Below are 20851 nucleotides of genomic sequence, written 5' to 3'. Positions count from 1 at the left end.
ACTACTGGGGATTGGATTTGTATATAGTTTTCCCCACCCCTGCCACACACATATTATTTAGCACGTACTGAGCAGGGTACAGTGCCAAGTACATGGAGAGGAAACAAACAGACCAAGCCAGTAGATGGAAAAAGCATTACCCCTAACCTCAAGGGACAAATTTAGGAACTAAAAAAGAAGTGCTGAGGGTCATGGATGCTTTTATTCCAGAAGGCTCTGTTGATCTGTGAAGCTAGAACCCTCCCTCACCCCTGACTCCCCCTAGTACCTTATGAAAGCCAGACCTCGCTGCCAGTTATGCCTCATATTTCCCTCCTCTGGGAATTTGAACATAATGCCATTTCCCCTTCAACGAGGGAAACATGTCCGAGGGTAATTTGAATGATTAGCCTAATCTGCAGCAAGGCTGCACATGGAATTAAGTTAAGCACATTTGTGCCTAGCAGCCTTGTCCGTCAGGCCACTTAAAGGTTCCTCGGTGGTTTATACCCTTAACAGAAGCTGAGGGTTCCGGAAGGGTCATTGGTTTTTATTACTGCCTTAAATGAAAGCTTGTTTTTAAAATTTGACAAGGGCCTCTGAGAGCTTTCTTTATTACTACCATGTGTGGGGTGCGTTTTTTACCCCAGCTCAGAACATTGCCAGGGCTTTGTTCTTGTGACAGTGGTGGAACGAGGTCACCCAGGAAACTATCTGGTTCAGGCAGAGCTTTGTCAGGCTGGCGGCTGCTCTCCTCTGAGGGGAGCCCAGAGGGTTCTGAGAACTCAGGCCTTGTGTGTCCTTGAGTCAGAAGAGGGGGTTCGGGTGCTCCCGTGCAGTTCCAAGCTCTTTCTGCCAGCTCCCACCTAAGGCCTGTTTGTCTTGTGTGTTAGATTGAGGTGCGTATTGTTGAGTCTGACATGAGGGCAGCTTCACTGACCATGCAGAGGGTCAATGACAGAGCAGGGCTGAGCAGATCCTAATGTGGGCTCTGACCCTGACATTCTTAGGCAAGTGGATTCCCACCCGTATCAAGTGGAGATGGCAGGACCTGCGGTGTAGCTTGAGGAATTAAGAGAGAGAGTGCCAGACTTGTCAAAGCAAATGTAGCAAAAGTACTGACTTGTGAAGCAAATCAGCTATTTCATGTTATAAACAGTTATTTACTGTTTTGAATCGACATTATTTTGTGCTCTGAGATGGGCTCAGGAACAGATCTCGCTGCTTTTTGTAGTACAAGGACTAAAAAGTGCAGTAAATATGAAAGCAGATTTATTTCAATAATTCACATTTTTTACTCTCTTTTTTGTTGTTGTTGCTAGATTTGTCTTCAGCGAAGCGGAAGTTTGCAGACTCCTTAAATGAATTTAAATTTCAGTGCATAGGAGACGCAGAAACAGACGATGAAATGTGTATAGGTAAGTCGCAGCCACGTGTAAGGAGGTGAAAAGTGCGCTGTCCACCACACTTTCATCGTCCTCACCGGGCCTCTCCCCGGAACAGCGAGCATGTAAGTGTCACACATTAAGAAGTCGGTATTGAGAGCAGAGCCAGCAGGGTGGAGTGAGCATCGGGGGCCCTCGGGCTCTCCTGGGCTTCTCCTCGGAGTCCTGGGGCCGCCTCTCCGCCTCTGGCCTTAGGAGAGCACGGGAAGGTAGGCGGTGGGGCTCCTGTCTCCACCCTCCACTAGCATGCTGCTTCTGGCTGGCTTCATGATGTTCTTCCCCTAATTCCAAGCGTGGTGCCTTAGGATTAGAACAAAAGCAGAACATGGGGAGATGGGAGAAGAGCTAGATCAGAGGTCCTAATGCAGACATGTTTTCTTGGACACTCATTTTTTAAAACTGAATTACCATATAAATTGAGTTTGTGTCAAGTTCCAGTTTTTCAGCTTCTCTAAAAATTGGGGAGCCTGAGAAGCCGACCTCTTGTTCTGCCCTGGCAGCAGTTGGCTGGGGCTATGTAGTTGTCCTCGCTTTTGGATGTGGAGAGAAGCTGGGTGTCTGCATCATTCACTGGCCCCCACCCCCCACACACACCTGCCCCTTGCATTTTCTTTAGCAAATAGACTGAGAGCGGAGGTTCCCACTTATTCCCTCACTGCATTGTGTCTCTCTTCACCGTCTCCTGTCCATCTTCTGTGGGCAGCACTGAGCACAGAGGATTTGCAATGTCAAGACACCTGTCTTTGCCAGATCCTAGTCTCTACACCTTATTCTTCCATTGGGTGTATTGGTTGACTCCATTAAGTGAGCAGGAGTTGAGCGAGTTACATTAAATTAATTAAGTCACCAAATGCTTATGGAGTCCCTGTTGGCTTACAGAGCATCAGAATCTGGGGGTGAGCAGAGGGAATTGGGAGACAGCTGAGAGTAGTGAAAACATATCATTGTTGTAATGCCTGAATATGTGAATGCTTTTCCCAACAATACATGAATGTCTCCAATATCCTTAGGGCTATTGTATGCAATGCTTGTTGTGTTTGGAATAATTTCAGTGAAAGAGACTGTCTACGCCTGATTGCTGTGCTGCCAACTGTGTTGCAATAATTAGGGGCTTGAGGATTCAGAGAGGAGGAACCCAAGGCAGAGAGGTGGCTTCCAATGCCAGCGGCGTTGTTTGTTTAACTCTGGTGCAAAGAAAAGGTTGGGTTCTGACGCAGCCCCACAACAAAGGTTGCAGAGGTTGAATTCCTGGGCAGGAAATCCTTGAACTCCTGAGAAGAACTCTATACCATCCAGCCTGGGAGCTAGCCAGCATCCCATCAGTCCTGGGTACTCTCAGGAACAGGCAGGCCTTTTCCTTGAAGGAAACCCTTCCCCAGCTTGAGTTCCCAGTGGATTATCCTGCATTTTGGGGTCATCCTTAATGGTTAGTGATGAAAAGACAAGGGGAGCCTTGGGAAGAGTTGTCTTTAGGCTTTTGCACATGCCAAGGGATTTTAGTCCATAACATAATAGCTGTATCTGGAAGGGTTTCCAAGAGCCTTTCACTCTACTTCCACCTCACACCCCCTTTCTCTTTTCTAGCAAGGTCTTTACAGGAGTTTGCCACTGTCCTCAGGAATCTTGAAGATGAACGGATACGAATGGTGAGTATGGCTGGGTTGCCCTTGGTCATGGACAGTATGATCATTGGGGGAGCACAGGGTTTGTTATCAGAAGAATGGGGTTGAGTCCAGGCTCTGCCACTTGAGTGCTCTAGGCTCATGAGCAAACCTCATCTTCTCATCCTTGTTGGGTTTTGAAGCCTTTTGTAAATATTAAAGGTTTACCATGCATAACTTAGAACCACATACTTACCCTCCTAAAGATTCACTATAAGGTGTGTGTGTATATATGTACACACACACACACACACACACATGTATATGAAGTATATGACTTAGGGTGGATCTTTTGAATTACTTAACTTTTAGATGAAATAAATCTTTTGAGTTTAACTCAGATCCCTTATTGGCAGAATGGGAATGAAAGTACCCTCCTGCCCTGCTCTCCTTCTCTTCACCTTAACTAAATTCATCCAAGAGCTCTCTCTTGTTAATTCTAAGGCATCTAACACAGTGCCTGCCATGTTGGTAGGCACCCAGTCAATGGGTACTTGGTAAATGTTAGGAACTATAAGAAGCTTTTCAAAGAGAGGCAATATGCCAATTCAAGAATCAAACACTGATCTCCAGGTTTCTAAGAGATATCTTTTGTATGAGGATTTATTCTGATGTCATCCAGCATTCACAGATGAGGGATTTTGCGTTCACAAGAAGCTCTTTTGGGCCTCCCCCTTATTCCTAAGAATAAGGAATGAAGCTTCATGCTGCTTTGTCCCCAGGTGGGCTTGTCTCTAGGCAGCAGTGCCACAGAGGAGAGTCATCCGTGAGCATTTGTTTCTCTTCCCATACTAATAGTCAGTGGTTTCAGGACTAAGTACTGTCTTAGTCTGCTCAGGTTGCCATAGACTGAGTAGCTTAAACAACAAGCATTTATTTTTCACAGCTGTGGAGACTGGTATTCCAAGATTAAGTTGCTGGGTGATTTGGTTCCTGGTGAGGGCCCTCTTCCTGGCTTGCAGACGGCCACCTCCTTCCTGTTTCCTCACAGCGCAGAGAAAGGTCGGGGCTGCTCTCCTGCCTCTTCTAACAAGGTCATTAATCCCATAACGAGGAATCTATCCTCATGACCTCCAAAGGCTCCATCTCTAAAAATCAGTACTGTCGCATTGTGAGTGTTGATAACCTGAGGCTTATTAAAATTTTAAGTTTATTTGAACAAAAATTGATTCAAATTGGGCAGAACCAACCCATAAATGGTTAGGAGCACCCCATCAAAAGGAGACAGGGCAGAGACTTTTGTATAGCAGATGTGGAAGCAAAGGAAGGAAATTATTTGATTGGCTATAGCTTAAGTGGTTTCCTAATTTGGAAAAGTCTAGTTGTTTGTGATTGGTTTCATTTTCTTAGATTTCAGTTTCTTAACCTTGAGGGACTTAAAGCCTTGGGTTTTAGTTTGCTTATGTAGGCTGCTAAGGCGTTAGAGCCACCTCAGTCTAATGGCCTCCTTGTTTAATTTAATAGGGGTTAGGGCTTCAATCGGAGAAGGCAATGACAACCCACTCCAGTACTCTTGCCTGGAAAATCCCATGGATGGAGGAGCCTGGTGGGCTTCAGTCCATGGGGTCGCGAAGAGTCGGACACGACTGAGCAACTTCACTTTCACTTTTCACTTTCATGCATTGGAGAAGGAAATGGCAACCCACTCCAGTATTCTTGCCTGGAGAATCCCAGGGATGGGGGAACCTGGTGGGCTGCCATCTATGGGATTGCACAGAGTTGGACACGACTAAAGCGACTTAGCAGCAGCAGCAGCAGCAGCAATTCAGTTCACAAGCTCTACGAAGACATTATGTAGGCATGCATTTTCTATTTTAACTCTCATGATGACTCTATGAAGTGGGACCTTTATCATCCCCATTGTCCGGATGAAGATACTGAGATTTACGTCTGTAAAGTAATATGACCAAAATCCCGCAGTTAATAAGTGGCACAGTCTGGATTCAAACCCAGGTGTGAGTGACATCAGAGAAGCAGGTGTTTCTGTTAAACTTCAACCAGAGGTCTGTCGCTTTCTGCTCTGTAGAGAGAGACAGTGTTTGCCCTGATTGCTCCCTGCTGGGTTCTTGAACCAGAGTCAGGAGGGTGGTGGGTGGAAGCAGAGCAAAGCTTGTGTGTTTGTGCACGTGCTAGTGCCTCAGAAAGGGAAGTGATTCTTTTGAGTCTGATTCTTGGCGGAGTTGTTATTTGGGGGTGGGGGGTGTGGCAGGCAAATCATGATGAATACTCTGCAGATTGCTATGGTCTGGGGTAAGGGAATAATGACTAGATTATACTTTTCAGCTTGCCTCTGCAATTTTATTATTAATGTCAGAAAATCGAGTTTCTGCTGTCTGCACATGAGTATCTGGCCATCGCAAGCCCCTTCCCTAACCTCCTCCCCTTGTGACAACTTTGTTTTCAGTTCACCTTAGCCTGGTAAAGCTGTACCTTCCTTGGGAAGCCTTCCTGGCCCTCCTTTGTATTTTCTGAACGTCCAGTTCCTGCCTCTGACTTTGCATATGGAGTGTCTTGATAGTCACTGCGTATATTTGAGTCCCTTTGGAAGAATGAGTTCTTGAAGGGTAAAGAAGGGGCTACTGTGTTCCCATATTAGCTTAGTGCTTGGAACTGAGTGGAAATTATATAGTCATAAAATTTTAGACCCACATGGACCCCATTCCTTACTGTGTACAGCCCATTATTTGACAGATAAGAAAAGTGAGGTGTCCTGAAGACTGATAGCATGCAGTAGCAGGCACCGGGACAAGGACTTGGGCATCCTGATTTCCAGGTGGGAAGTTAGGGCTTTTGTATATTTAGCATCTAGTGAGGGCTGGATTCTCCCCCATGGAGGCCCATTGGAACAACTTGGGGAGTTTAAAAGATACTGATGTATGGAATGAGGTACAGAGTTTCTGATTTATTTGTCTGGAGCGTGGCCTGGAGACTGGGATTTTAAAAATTCCTCAGGTGAGCCTAGCTTTCAGTTAACATTGAGAACCACTGGCTTAGGGGCTCTGAGCACCATTGTGAGTTTGAGACTTACACTTGATTTGTGGAAAAGATGAAATAAGTGAGCCAAATGACAGTATAAATCAAGCAAGTTAAATAGTATTGCAACACTCTAGAGTTAAAATATTATAACAGAAATGCTCTCAAAAGTGAGGAAAAGGCAAATGGCAATAAATTTGGAGACCTGCCACCTTCTCCCCTTCGCATTGTCTAGTTAGTTCTTTGCTGTCTCCATCTGTGGCTTCTGGCATTTACTCTGTTAGTTTCATTGCAATGGATAGGCATGTGATTTAGAAAAATAATGCTTTGTTGCGATGAGATTCCTGAAATAATCAGTTGAGTGACGAGTGAGCAGTGAATGACTTAAAGGAAAGATTGTAAAATGTCGTGCTGCCTTAGAAAAGACCATAGAATCTTGGAGCTGGAACAATTCACCCCACTTATTTTGCAGATGAGGAAATTAGAGCCCAGAGAGGTTAAATGTTTTGCCCGTAGTCACACAGTTGGCAGCCAACCAAGAACCAATTCATTCATTTATTTAATTGTTGAAAACGTTTGAGTGTTCCTTTGTTTCAGCACTTTTCTGTGTCTTGGGGATGATGGTGGACAAGTGAGCATTTATAAGCCAGTGGCGTGTATGTACGTATATTGTAATGGTGAAACAGAGAGCTTCGGCTAGTCTACATCTTCTGAAGAAAACGCTTGGTGAGGTGGTGGGAAGTTTCTTTGGATTACTTTGGCAGTAGAGAAAGCCTCCCTAAAGAGGTGATATTTAAGCTGAAAACTGAATTGGAAGAAGTAATGAGTTGTCCGCACAAGAATTTGGAAACAGAACATCTAAAAGAACAACCAAATGCAGAGTTTCGGAAGTGGGGAAGGTTTGGTCCATTTGAAGTGCTTTCAGGTGACAGTAAGGCTTCCCTGATAGCTCAGTTGGTAAACAATCCGCCTGTAGTGCAGGAGACCCCAGTTCTATTCCTGGGTCGGGAAGACCCCTGGAGAAGGGATAGTCTACCCGCTCCAGTATTCTTGGGCTTCCCTTGTGGCTCAGCTGGTAACGAATCTGCCTGCAATGCGGGAGACCTGGGTTCAGTCCCTGGGTTGGGACGATCTCCTGGAGAAGGGAAAGGCTACGCACTCCAGTGTTCTGGCCTGGAGAAGTCCATGGACTGTACAGCCTGTGGTGTCGCAAAGTGTCGGACACGGACACGACTGAGCGACTTGCACTTTCAGGTGACAGTGTGGTTGGAGGGTGGGGCCTGAGGGGGTGAGTACAGTGAGATGAAGCTGAAAGGCAGCCAGGAGGCCCGCGTGTCTTGATCCCAGTCCAGAACTGGTAGGGAGGGCTACATAGAATCAGTCTTGGATGGTTTTTATGTCACCAAAGGTGGGTTTTGTTTTTTTTTTTGCAGGGAGGGTTAACTTAGATTTAAGGTTGAATATATATCTACTTAAATATAACTTGGCTGAATGAGCATTTACAAGAAGATGTCAACTGAAGCTTGAAATTTAGACCCTACTCTGTCACCAGTTCCGCTTGCCTTCAGTGTGGTTGCTTACGTTTTTAAAGGTTCTCATTTTTATTTTTAAAGAATCTGTCTTACTCATGCATAGGAAGAATACCGTATTTTGAACCGATGACTAAAGTTTGATTTGGCGTGCTGTTGGTTCAAGTGTTACGAAGAGGTGACGCAGGCAGCACGCTAACTCAGATTTTATACTGAGGCCTGGGGGAGTTTTCTGTGCTGGAACTGCCCTGCCTCTTTACCGATCCTGTTTCTGTGTCCCGCCTCCCCCACCCCTCTGCTTTTCCCCTCCAGATTGAGAACGCCAGTGAAGTGCTCATCACTCCCTTGGAGAAGTTTCGAAAGGAGCAGATTGGGGCTGCCAAGGTGAGAATTTTGCAAGCCTTCTTGGATTTCAGGATAGGGGGTCTGGAAAATATAACACCTAGTGTCCGAATAAGACTGAGAGGTCAACCCCAGATGAGTCGTGTAGTGTTTTGGTATCTGATTGTGTTGTGCTAGCTCATAAATCATCCAGAGGTGGAAACTGTGCCTCCTTTGCATGAATAGTTAACCTGTGTGTTTGGAGGTCAGGACTGAGGTCAGGACTGAGGCCTAGGACAGGGGTTGCAAATAGGCCCTTGCAGATGTGAGGACCCTCTTCTTAGCTCACCTTCGCTGTGCGTGAAATTGAGCCCTTTGTTGTTAGATCTTTACATTTTTTCAAGAGAAACTGAAAAGTCAGAGTTTTATGTGAAATTTCCTGGCTCTAAAAAATTGATGGCACATAATTTAAAAATATATATTGCATGCTGTGCAAGTCAAAAAGCAGGACTGCTTCAACCCAGAGGTCAGCATTTGTTACCACTGACCTGGAAAGATTGTTGCTGAAACTTGGCTGATTCTAACCTGTTACTCATTTTTTTAAAGGTGGATTCTCCCGGGTTTCCCGCCCTGTGATAAATCACTAGACAGCCCCAGCCAGGTTGACCTTCAGCAGAGTGTTAGAGCCCACCTATAGGCAAGATGTTTTCATTGGAATCAATGAAAGCAAAAGAATTTTCAAGGTTTTCTTCCTGGTTTTTTTTTTTTTTTTTTTAACTGAACTGAGTCTTTTGCCTTGCAGCCCCTTGCGCCACCTGCAGGGGATCTTGGGCAATGTCACCCTCTTGTTGAGACGGTGTGGATTTTACTGTTGTGAAATGGCCTTGAGAGGTGCCTGCTTGTAGGTAGGAAAAAACAGAATCGAAGTGTAACTAGGGTGGTCTCTCCCACCCCCAACTAAGTGCATCTGCTTTCTGAAAATGAATATGATTAGGGCGTGAAAGAGACGTTCTGGTCAGTCACCGTTATTCAGAGGGATGGACGACCCTAGTTTGAAGGAGGGACCACAGCTGAGATTTTTCTTCCAGTTTTCCAGCACTTCTCATCCAGTTTTACAGTTTTCATTTATGAAAAAATTGGAGCTCATTGGTATTGTATCATCATACATTAAGGAATGTATAATTTAAAGGAAGTCTTATTCTGCTAAGATTTTGTCCAGGCCTTTGAACAGGCTGAGGGACAGCTGGATAATGCTGAGTGCCCCTCCCTGAGTTCTCACTGATGCAGACCCCATGAGCACCTTCTCTTCTGTGGCCCTGGGGCCTGTGCCTCCCAGTCCTACCGATATGGAAGTGGCTCTGGAGGATCCTAAAGAGCTTTGAGGCAGAGGCAGAGCAGACCCATGCATTGAGTCATCTTTCCAGCAGTCACTTCTCCAGCTCCCAAGCGCAGACGCCTCTCACTCCAGCCTCTTCCCTCGGTCCAGCTTTGAGGATTACCGTGGTGACCATGGAGAAGGAGGGGAGGTCTGAGCTCGCTCCTTTTGGGCTGCTGTCAGTGATGGTCATGACAGGAGCAGGTACTTTTCAGAGAGCGATAGATGGTGAGAAACGCAAGCATTAAAAAACGTATAGAAAAGAGCCACTCGCCAAAACATGCCTTTCCTCACACGCATTCTCCTCTCTCATTCTCGTCAAAGAGCAAGGTGATGGCACTGGGGATGATTTCCCTTACCTCCCCCTTTGTTTTTTTCTTTTTTTCAATATACCTGTTCCTCATCCCCACCACCACACTGTTCATGTATATCACAGAATTATGTACATTTACAAGCACACAAAGAAACAACAATCCCTCTACTAGGCCACTGAGGGAGCAAATTCAGGAATACCTCAGAGCCAGCAAGTTCCCTGTAACGGCCAAGTGGAAGTTTCCAAACTCTGCCCGTGTGATGCTAAAATTACCCATCCTCCTCCCCACTCTGGTGCCAGTTCAGTTGCTATAACAACCTGTTGCTACTCGAAGAAGCAAAAGTTAGAGTGCTGGGGGCGGTGGCAGGGAGTGAAGGCTATGAATGAGGAGCATTCTTGAGCTAATATGGTGCTTTGGAGGTAGGGAAGATCCTATGGGCTTGGCTTAGCCATGGCCTTATTTTAGATACCTGAGTTTGGGGGAATTGATTCTTCTTACAGCCAAAGCTGGGTTCTCCAGTGAAACTACAGTAGACGTCAGAGAGGGTGGTTCAGAGTGGGGCTGCTCGAGTCCAAATCCCATTTGTGCTGTTCACATATAAACATGGGGCGATTACTGACCTTCTTTTTCCTAAACTGAGAAATGGGGATCATGGTAGTGCTCACCTTACAGAGTTATTATGAGGAAGAAATCAGCGAACCCCTATACAGTGCTCAGAATGCTGTCATAAGGTCATTTGGTATTAGCTGTTCTGTTCCATACACGCAGTTCATTCATAAGATACGATGGAAGCCTGCTGCGTGCCTGGCACTGTGCTCCACATTGCTGTTTGGTGGAGAATAAATGCAGATGTAGTTGCCTTGCTTGTGGCATGCAGGGAGGAAGGCCCTGTACAGAATGGTATAAATAAGCATATGATCTCGCACATGGCGGTGGGTGCTGTGAAGGGTTTCCTTCCTGGGGTGTGGGACATGGAAAGCGAGTGGTGTTTTGATAGAAGGAGGTAGGTTTAGATGCTGGACCTCATCGTCACTGCCGCTACCCCGGCTGCCGCCACCACCGTCAGCACGGAATTCTGTCAAGCTCTTTCCATGTGCCAGGTGCTCTACCAAGCACTGGATACGGCTAATCTCATTTAGTCCTGACAGTCCTACCATGGGGTGGGTGTTCTTAATGCTTTTTATGTTAGTCTCTGAGCTGAAAGGGAAAACTGGAGGCATTATCTGATTTAGTCATCCTGAATTTATAGATCAGGAAATTGAGTCCTGGAGGGACAGAGGTTTGTATGGAGTTGGGAATCATTACCAGGATCCTAACTCTGTCTTGGATCCATTTTGCCAACTACTGTGTACCCTCTGGAAGTCAGTGAATACCACCTTGGTACCTGAGTGGCTGAGTCTTACTACCTTCCTGTCTAAAGAACATTATCTCTGTCTTAGTGGAGTTATGCCCCCAGAGATCTTGTTTCTGTTTTCTCAGGACAGGAACCGCTTCCTGTTCCCTTAAGCTCTGGCTGTCCTCTTGAGCATGGAATGTGGAGGCTCAAGTTGCCAGAAAGTTACAGAATGTCAATGACTCATGTTCCCAGGCCTCTTCTCACCTCTGGTCAGCTGGACTGTGCTGGCACAGGGTTGTCTTTTGGGGGTTGCTGACAAGGCTGGTGAAAGGGCTGTATGAGTATTAAGCAGAGTTGGAACCGCAGCTCCAAGTCACTAGATTTCTGTGAAGGAAAAGCATTGAGTCAAGTGTCTTGCCTATACCTTTCCTGTTTGAAGGATTAATGTGTCCTCTGGCTTTGTCTCCACTTGCTTTTACATGTTTTTTCATGTATGTAAGACTTTCAAACAAAATTCAGATTTGTAGAAATGGACACATGCCAGCTCAAATGGGTAATGATGATTCTGCCCATTTTGTGAGGCTTAGAGTCTTGGTGTTGACCCGATGAATGATGTTCTGATGCCACGGGTGCTTGTCGGCGCTTCAGGTGATGGTCTCTTGGTGTCTCCGTGACGCTTAGGCTCTGGGTGTTCTGCCAGCTGCATGTATCAGTCCCCTCCCGCTCACTAGGTGAGCAGCACTTTGATAACACTTCCCCTCCCCAGGGAGGCCTCTCCAGAACACTTGTCTGCAAGAATCTTTGGGGCTGCACCCTGTTCCCTTCATGGACCTGTGGCAGTCTGAAATCGTGCTGTTTGTTTTCTGGTTAATTGTGTTTCTCCTTCTGCTTGAACACCCCCACCATGAGGGTGGGGCCTTTTCTGCCTTATATTTCCAGTGCCTGAAGGATCTTTACATAGAGTGTTTGCTCATTACATCATCATTAAATGAAGAGGGGCCTCAGCTTCCTTATCTGGCCACAACTTTTTTTCTCCTCTTATAAGCCTTGGAGTTGCAGAAAAATATCTCCTGTGGAATCCCCAAAAGTCAAAAGCAGGAGTGATGTACCCAGTTAGTGCATTTGATCCTGTTTATCAGGCCATGGTGGACCTTCCTCCAGCCCCCTTGCCTGCCATCCCCACTGAAATGTGGAGGGGAGAGAAACCACCTACGACAGTATGTCCAGGTGTGGGCTTAGAAGCAGCTTGTCTTGGGCTCAGACTCCAGCTCTTGTCACTCTCTGGAACTTTTTACAGAAGTTAACCTCCTGCATCTAAGTTTTCTTATCTGTAAAATAGGGAATAGAAACTCAGTGACTTTGGGAGAGCAGGGATTATTACTTGTAATATAATGTTTACATACATATATTTTTTATTTTGAAAGCAATCATATAGGATAATAGACATCTCCCTAATGGAGGAAAACATCACTCATTATGCCATTTCCTATCTCAGGTATTTTCACTGAAGTGCCTTCCCACCTAATGTTTGTCTGCAGGTAGACACATCCTTTGTAGGATGCAACAAGTTTGTATCATGCTGTCACTACTTTTCATTACGTTGTGAGCATCCTTCCATATGATAGCTAGCCTTCTAAGTTATGTGTATTGAGTACCTCATATTTTAATTATCCCAAATTCTGTTCTTAGGCAGCAATGTTACTCTTTCTTTTTTTTTTTGGTTATTATAAATGCTGTTGCAGTGAACACATCTGGGAAGATAACATCTTCTTTGTTTTGAATGATTCCTTACCTTGAAGATCCATATGTGATATTATTGCATCAAGGATGTTTAGGTCTCCAAATTAAACAGTGCTTTTTGAACATGGTTAAAGCTTGATCTACCATTAGTTGAGACTTGTCCCCTTTAAGGTGTATGTAGACCTTCCTGTTTGGGGATTAGCTTTACAGATAACTTTCCTTCTTCCTTTGGCTTTGAACATCCTTGTGAGTTATAAACTAGAAATTTCTATCTTACAACTGAAGTTTTTAGAAGGTGGAGTCCTGACTCTGGCACTGTGAAATACTGGTGTCTACCTCGTTTCTGGTATTGCAGTGGCTCCTCTATGGTAGACCCTCAGAGCGGTCAGGATATTGATGTGTGGTTGTTTGGTTTTGTGGGCATTATTGGAAGAGCAGGAGCTGGGTGGTCTGCCACATTTCTGGGTCTAAGGGAATGATTAACCCGTGAAGATGAACAGGAAGAGTCTGACCCTGGGTTGCTTTCATTCCTGGAACATCTTATTTTTCTTTTTTCTTTCTCTTTTCCTCTTTTTTTTTTTTTTTTGCCAGGAGGCCAAAAAGAAGTATGACAAGGAGACAGAGAAGTATTGTGGCATTTTAGAAAAACACTTGAATTTGTCTTCCAAGAAGAAAGAGTCTCAGCTTCAGGAGGTAAGAGACTTTACTAGTGTCCTGAATAAAGTGTTTTAATGTTTCCATGGTACTGTGGATATGTGCTGGTTACTCTTTGCTGGAACATCCTAGGGTTGGCAGCGACCTCAGAAGCCAGGAGCTTCATTCTCATCCCTCCTTCCATGCTTGCTGCCCACGTGGCCTTTGTCCCTTCTCAAACTGCAGCTCACACTGTGTGCTGTCCATCCTGTCCATGGCAAGGAACATGCAGCTGGTCAAAATCACCCTAATCACTAGACTGTGCTTCCTCCTTTCAAACTGAGATCTGTTTTCCTGTTTCTCTCACCCTTGACTTTTGATTCTGTATGCCCTTACCTTGCCTTTTGACTTTCTCCTTACATCACTGATTTGAAATGTTAGTATCTGAAACCCTTTGGTCATCCTTCCTTAATGTGAAATGAAAAAAAAAAAAAAAATCCAACCGCTACTTGACATTTTTTTTTCTTTTAAGCAGTATTTTATTGTCTCTCATATATTTTGTGCAGAGGTTACCTTGTTTAAAAAAGTAAATTCTTTGATCAGCCCCTGTTTGTTTGTTTTTGCATAAAGTCTTTTTAAAGAGTGGTTGACTTGGAAAGAAAAGTTGGCTTTGTGAACTTGGAGCTGTGACCATTTTTATTTGGTTCATGGAGATTTTCAGGGTGATGGGGTATATGTTTTGGAGAGACAGGGCAGTTTGCTAGTGTAACTCCATGCTTGGCTACATGAATATCCTCTTCACTCTTAAAAATTTGCTTGAACTGTCTCAGGTGTATGCTAAAAGAGACCCTGTGGCTCCTGAGCGAGCCTGCATTCTTCAGTTTCCTTTCTTTAAGAGCAAATTCCATGCCAGTACTTCTGTTCACATGAAGGTGATGGGGTTAAAGGCTGAAAGATCAGGATTAGTCAGGAGATGGTAGAGGCCACTCCCCTCCCCACTGGGATTTGTTTCATATCCCAGTTAGGAGGTAGTGTGCTTAGAACTCTTTGCTTTGAAGTGAGTGTTTGAATGAGTGAGTAAATAGTTGTTCTAGCACCTACTGGTATTGGGAGGTGCACATGTATGACATCCCCAGAGTGAGACAGCTTCTCCTCCCAGTCTGTTCTCTCCACGCTTGGATCCTGATGAGTTGGTCTGGGACAAGTCCCACATTTTCCTTTAGGGCCATGCCAATAGCATCTCCTCCTGAGATAGCTGAAGCTCCAGTACTTCAGCCACCTGATGGCAAAGAACTGACTCATTGGAAAAGACCCTGATGCTGGGAAAGATTGAAGGCAGGAGGAGAAGGGGATGACAGAGGATGAGATGGTTGGATGGCATCACTGACTCGATGGACCTGAGTTTGAGTAAGCTCTGGGAGTTGGTGAGGAAAAGGGAAGCCTGGTGTGCTGCAGTCCATGGGGTCGCAAAGAGTCGGACATGACCGAGCGACTGAACTGAACTGAGATAGCAGTATGGGGACCAGAACACTGGACTGACAGAGATACCTTCTTTCAAGGCTTGCTCTACCACATAGTTGGCTGTGTGACCTGGGAAAGTACTTGGTCTCTCTGAGCTCTAGATCCTTTGTAAAATACTCATAAATCACCTGTCCTGCCTACTTCATGTATGAGATGGTAAATCACAGCTGCTACACAAATGTAAAGTATTATCCCCATAACTGGCCTGTTCCTCCCCCTCCCCTGTTAACATTGGATGGCATTCTTCCTGGTGCCTTATGTTCGGCTGCTGTGATGGAATACCATAGACTGGGTCGCTTATAAACAACTGAAACTTGTTTCTCAGTTCTGGATATTGGGAAGTCCAGGATCCAGGTGGTGGCAGATTTGGTGTCTGGTGAGGCCGGCTTGCTGGTTCACAGATGGCTGTCTTCTGACTGTGTCCTCAGAAGGCAAAAGGGGTAGAGTGAGTGAGTCTCCTTGGCAGCTTGTGTAGAAACTCTACAAGGGACTTCCCTGGTGGTCCAGTAGGTAAGACTTCACCTTCCAGTGCAGGAGGTGTGGGTTTGATCCCTGGTTGGGGAGCCAAGATCCCACATGCCTCCTGGCCTAAAAAACAAAAAAATAAAACAGAAGCAACATGGTAACAAATTTAATGAAGACTTTAAAAAAAGGATTCTATGCTCAAGACTCTAAGCTCATAATTACTTCCTACAGGCTCCACCCCAAATGCTATCACACTAGGGATTAGTCACTAACATAGTGGGGAGGAGGGCAAGCATTCTATCTGCAGTTCTGCCTTTGCCAGTGTTTATCTTAGTGGATATTTTTGCATTATGGTTTGTCTTTTTGTTGTTGTGGTTACAGTCCTTGTCTTTTACCCAAACTTCCTAAGTACTTGGAAGGCAAGGATTGGGCTGTAGGTCTTTGTTGAAAGTCCTGGTCTCTTCTCAAGCACTGCTTTGTATACCTTAGCTGAGTTAAATTGAATAAAAATCTCATCATAATAATGAAGTAATAATGATATAATAATGAATAATAATGATAATATTTTTACTAGCAACAGCAACAATAATAGTGGTGGGTGTTTACTGAATACATATTTATGTACCAGCACTTCACATGGAATCTGCTCAACTTCTCACAACCACCCTATGAGGTACAGATGGATTCCCTCTCTCTTACACAGGAGGCAGCTGATGCTCCAAGATGTTAAATAGCCTGCCCATTGCTAGTCAGCAAGTATTTGAACCCTGGCTCCTGACTCTGGAGACCTTTCCCTTAACCCAGTAAGCTCTTATCTCTCCATCTTGGAAAGGAAGGATGTTGCTGGGCTGCCTGCCAGCCATTGTTATTTAATGTGAGTGTCTAGCTAATGGAAGCAGGGAGCAGGAGGGACCTTGGTGATCCTCTGGTTAAACCTCTTAGAATTCCATTTGCAGGAACTGAGGTCCTTGCAGAGGTCAAGTGATTTGCTCAATGTCTTCCAGCTATTTAGTGATGATTTTCCTCCCATTTATTAAAAAATAAACTTTTAACAATCTTATTAATCTCCTACTACACATATAATGAAATCTATTTTCTTTGATGATCCAGAATTGTTCCTTGCTTGTAGGTCTGACCTGAATACTTGTAAATTCTAGCCCATCCCCTGTCTCTGGTGGCTGAAATAACAGGGTAGTGATGTGAAGCGATGCTGCCATCTAGTGGATGGCTTTAAAATGTCAGTGTCTTCAGTGGCTCAGAAGTTGGCTTCTAAGAAATGATTCCTTGGACAAATTATTCATTGGATGCTTCTGTGAAAAGTCTGTTCAGGAGTTAAGTGTGTTGTGGGGAGTGAAATGAATGGTAGGAGCTTACAATCTAGGAGAATGTGTCTTTTCCAGGAAGCAGAGAGTGGTTGGTGGGTCTTAGACAAACTGGTAGATTGACGGCTTCTTGAGTAACAGAAGAGCTGCCTGCTCAGGGGTTGGAATCCGGCTTCTGATTCCATTGTAGCAGCGGCTAAGGATGTGGGTGAATTCAGTGGCCCAGATAAGAGGGTCACTGGCAGGAGAAACATACCATTCCACTTGGGATTTCTTTTTTTTTTTTTTTTCCTTTTCCATTGGAAATGCATTCTGTTTTACTTTTCTTCTCAGTGCTGGATCACTGGTGTTCACATAGAGATCAATTCTTTTGTTCCTCAAGCATCAGAATGTTTGCTATGGGCCAGGCCCCTTCCTGGGATCTGAAATGGAAAAGTGGAACAAGGTCCTTACTCTCATTGACTTTATATTCTACTAGGCAGTACATGAAAAAAGAGAAGAATAAATAAGAATTTCATGTAGTGATAAGGAAATAAATTGGGAGATTGGATATAGACTCCTCGGGGTAACCTTCCTAAAATAATGTCAATGCAGGCTTCTCTAACGAGGGGACATTTGAATTGAGACCGGGGGAAAAAAAGGAGCAACATGGGTTAAAAGCTAGAACAGTGTTCTTTAAATTGTGTATGTGTCATAAGATCTGAGTTATTGGATCATGAAATAGAGTAGAGTAGGCTGGGATAGAGTGAGAAAGACGGAAGTGTGTTGTGTCTAATCATATATGTACGTTTATTGAGTTATGTGGCAAAGGTATTTCTCCGTATGCATTAAAGTTCAAAAAAATCGAACTTCTGTCTAGGGAGAGGGGTTTTTTCAGGCAGATGGAACAACAGGTGCAGAGGTTGCATGGAAAGAAAGAGTTTGGAGTGTTGGAGGGTGGCTAGAAGCCCCAGTTGGAACAGGAGAGGGAGGGGTTGAGGGAGAGAGAGAGTGGTGGGCTGGCCCCTCAGGGTCTTCAGACCATAGTAGGGGCCAAGGGGAGGCACTGAAGGAGCTGTGAAAGTATCTGATGGAGATTTTAGGAAAAGTGTTCCGGCTGCTGGATAGAGATCGGATTGTGGGGGCAGAGAAAGAAAGCAGAGAGGCCAGTGAGGAGAGGACTGGCATTGCCCAAGAAGATGTGGCTGGTTTAGGGTAGGAGCAGGGCTTGGAGCCCATCTGCTTCCACTTCCCTGGTGGTAACACTCAGTGTACATGGAACACATCCTGGTTTTCAAATTGTTCACGTCCTTTAACTCATTTTCTCTTCTAAACAGCTCTGCTCAGAGCAAGGGCAAGTCATACCAGCCCCAGTCTCCAGGTACGGGGAAGAGACCCAGAGAGGATACGTGGCTGTAGCAGGTCCCACTGGCTAGAAAATGATGGAACTGCGATTCCCACCCAAGTGGTTGCTCTCCTGGCGCTCTCACTGATGCTGTGCTCTTCTCTTCTCAGAGTACTTTCCTCCTGCCTTCTCCAGCCTGGCCTAGCTTGCGGCTTTTCAGAAGCGCCCTTTTTCTGCTGCAGTCTCACTTGGCTAGCCCGAGCAGGGAGGATGTATTTGGGTTGTGGGGGAAGTCAGGGGAAGTAGATGTGTCCCTAGGTGTAAAGGTGTTGGATTTGCACTACGAGAAATCAAGAACTGCGGGGGCTTACAGGGCTTAGCTGGCAGGAGCCCAGACAGAAGTGTGCAGACTCTTGCTGACCACCCTGGAGAGGGGGTTAGTGCAGCACTTTTTGAACTCTGTCCTCCACGTGAAGCTCAGTCAGTGCTCAGACATCAGCTCTCCTGCTTGGAGGTTTAGGAAACGCCCACAGGCTTAGCCCTTTATGTTGATTTGTGCAGCAGTTAAACTTAGGGAGCTGGGACCTTCTCTGTATTAATATGGAAGTTGCCCTGGGAGGAAGTCACTACCAGGAGACTTGAATGGATCTTCTGGATTGTTTCATAGCACCTTGTCCTTTTCCAGAGTTTGTAAATTTTTTTTTTTAAATTTACACGATTATTTATCTCTTTTCCTTGTTAAGCTGTGCAGCCCAATGAATGAATGAACAATTTGCCAAGTCCTTAAGATACAAGGTTAGCAATACCATATGTTAGCAATACCTAATGAAGTGCAAGATCTGTCCCAGGTTTGCTCTGCAGCAATCTTTGACAATGGAACGCTGAAAGAAATACTCCTTTGGAGCTTTGTCTTTGTAAAGTATGTTATCGAATGACACCTGACACCTTTATTTCTAAAGAAAAGAGTGTTTTGTTTCCTACTAGCAGGATATCCATTTTTGTTTTTAAAAAATCATATTTTTCTTTTGTCATTGAAATGTGCTTTCAGTGTAATTATCTGTTTAGAAAGAGTGAATTAACTTCCGCCACACTGTTGAAAGTTTAAGAGCTTGGTAGTGGTGGTTGAGGCACTTCTCAGCACAGCTTCTTGCCGCTCCACACAGTGATTTTCTCCCCTGGGTTCTGGATCCCAGATCGCTGCCTACTTGTACCAGGTGTGGGTCTTTCCAGGTCTCACGACCTGCAAGAGTGGGAGGTGAGGCTTTGAGGGAGCAAGGTAATTACTCTGCTTTGCTGTTGTTGTTCATCCAGGATTTGGGGGGAGTTGGGGGGAGTAGGTGGGTCCCTGGTGTAAATGTGTTGGATTTGCACTTCGAGAAATCAAGGACTGCAGGGACTGGACAAATCCAACTGCTCGTGTAAGTGTATCTGACTGTTTTGCGACCCGGTGGCCTGTAGCCCGCCAGCCTCCTCTGTCCATGGGATTTCCCAGGCAGGAATACTGGAGTAGGTTGCCATTTCCTTCTCCAGGGGATTTTTCCTGTCCCAAGGATGGAACCCAAGTCTTCTGCATAGGGATGTGGATTCTTTACTGCTGAGCCACCAGGGAAGCCCAATTACACTGTAAACTAGTAGTTCATCCTTGTCCAAAGAAAGTGTTTGGGATGAGTGAAAATGTTCTGTTCTGAGGTCCCCTGTCCCCTATCAGATTGTTTTGTTCATTAGGGTGGATCGGATGAGGATGGTCCTGCACGTTTTCTTTTTCTCTTTAAAATTCTGTCTTTCATGGAACGTAGGTCTGCCCCACTGTGGGAAGGTGGTAGAGTCTAGAGGTTTGGAGAAAGAGCAGCCAGGACAGAAGTCCCAGCTCTGTCTTGTACCAACTCTGTCAGGTTCGTTAATGTTAGCCGATTTCATTTACTTCCTGTAAGGTAGGGGTAAGGATGCTATCTTCTTTTTAGGATTATAATGAGGGTTAAATAACTAAAATTTATGAGGACTGAATACGATAATGATGTACAGCTATGGGCACGGTGCCTGGCCCAAACTTAGCGCTCAGGTAACCATGAACATTATTCTGATTTCTGCTTCATGCTACTGGATTTGTTTTTAAAAACCATCTCCGGAGATCTTTTCTTGGCGAGGGGTGGGGGTAGGGGTGGGGAGCTGCTTACTGAATCCTCTCCTCGGATAGTGACCTGCTTTTTCTCTGAAATCCCATGTTGCTTGTAGGCAGACAGCCAAGTGGACCTGGTCCGGCAGCATTTCTATGAAGTATCCCTGGAGTATGTCTTCAAGGTGCAGGAAGTCCAAGAGAGGAAGATGTTTGAGTTCGTGGAGCCTGTAAGTAGATGCTCAGGGTTTTGCCGTGTACCCAGACCTTCATCCCTACCCCTCATTCCAGTTACCTAGATTTTGAAATGCTCTAAGTTGTTAATGAAGAGACTGACCAGCCCTGATGCTGTGCCTGCTGCTAGTAACAATGCTGTCATCTGGCTACCCTGGATTCTTCCCAGTGCAGCCAAAGACATGCAAGTAGAATGTTCAGCAATGGTTCCCTCATCTATGTTGGGTTGGGTTGGGCTGGTTCATTTCCAAGTCAGAGTAAGGGAGGGGAGGGGTTTTCATCTTGCAAACTATAGTGATGACCCCTTAACCTTTTCTTCTTCCTCTGCCTGCTCCTGAGCCCCCACCCTCGACCCTGCTTCCTTTCTCCCACAAATAACCCAAAGATAGCAACCCAAGGAAACCTTTCTCTTTTTGCCCCCTAAGTTCAAAGCCCCTTCTTATCCCAGGCATGTATTAAAAAGATGGGATAGGAAGCAGTGTCTCACTCTAGTTTTGTTATAACCAGGAGGCATGGAGATTGCCCTGAAGAGACTGTGATGGGGTTTGGACTTGGGTGGAACATCC

The 20851-nt window shown here is 45.2% G+C and overlaps 1 protein-coding gene across 3 annotated transcripts in view; it reads left to right on the top strand.

The window, feature by feature from the left end:
• Positions 1 to 20851, top strand: part of ARHGAP26 (Rho GTPase activating protein 26) — a 481157-nt gene that overhangs the window by 125042 nt on the left and 335264 nt on the right. For all 3 annotated transcript variants that reach the window (XM_018050208.1, XM_018050206.1, XM_018050207.1), the window contains exons 2-6: positions 1302 to 1397; positions 3009 to 3070; positions 7900 to 7971; positions 13265 to 13366; positions 20171 to 20281. In XM_018050208.1, the coding sequence (XP_017905697.1) occupies positions 1302 to 1397; positions 3009 to 3070; positions 7900 to 7971; positions 13265 to 13366; positions 20171 to 20281 (443 nt within the window). The remainder of the gene's footprint in view (positions 1 to 1301; positions 1398 to 3008; positions 3071 to 7899; positions 7972 to 13264; positions 13367 to 20170; positions 20282 to 20851) is intronic.

Source organism: Capra hircus, chromosome 7, assembly GCF_001704415.2.
Source record: "Capra hircus breed San Clemente chromosome 7, ASM170441v1, whole genome shotgun sequence".
NCBI lineage: Eukaryota > Metazoa > Chordata > Mammalia > Artiodactyla > Bovidae > Capra > Capra hircus.
Note: the sequence above shows the minus strand (reverse complement) of the source record. Positions and strands in the feature narration are given on the sequence as shown.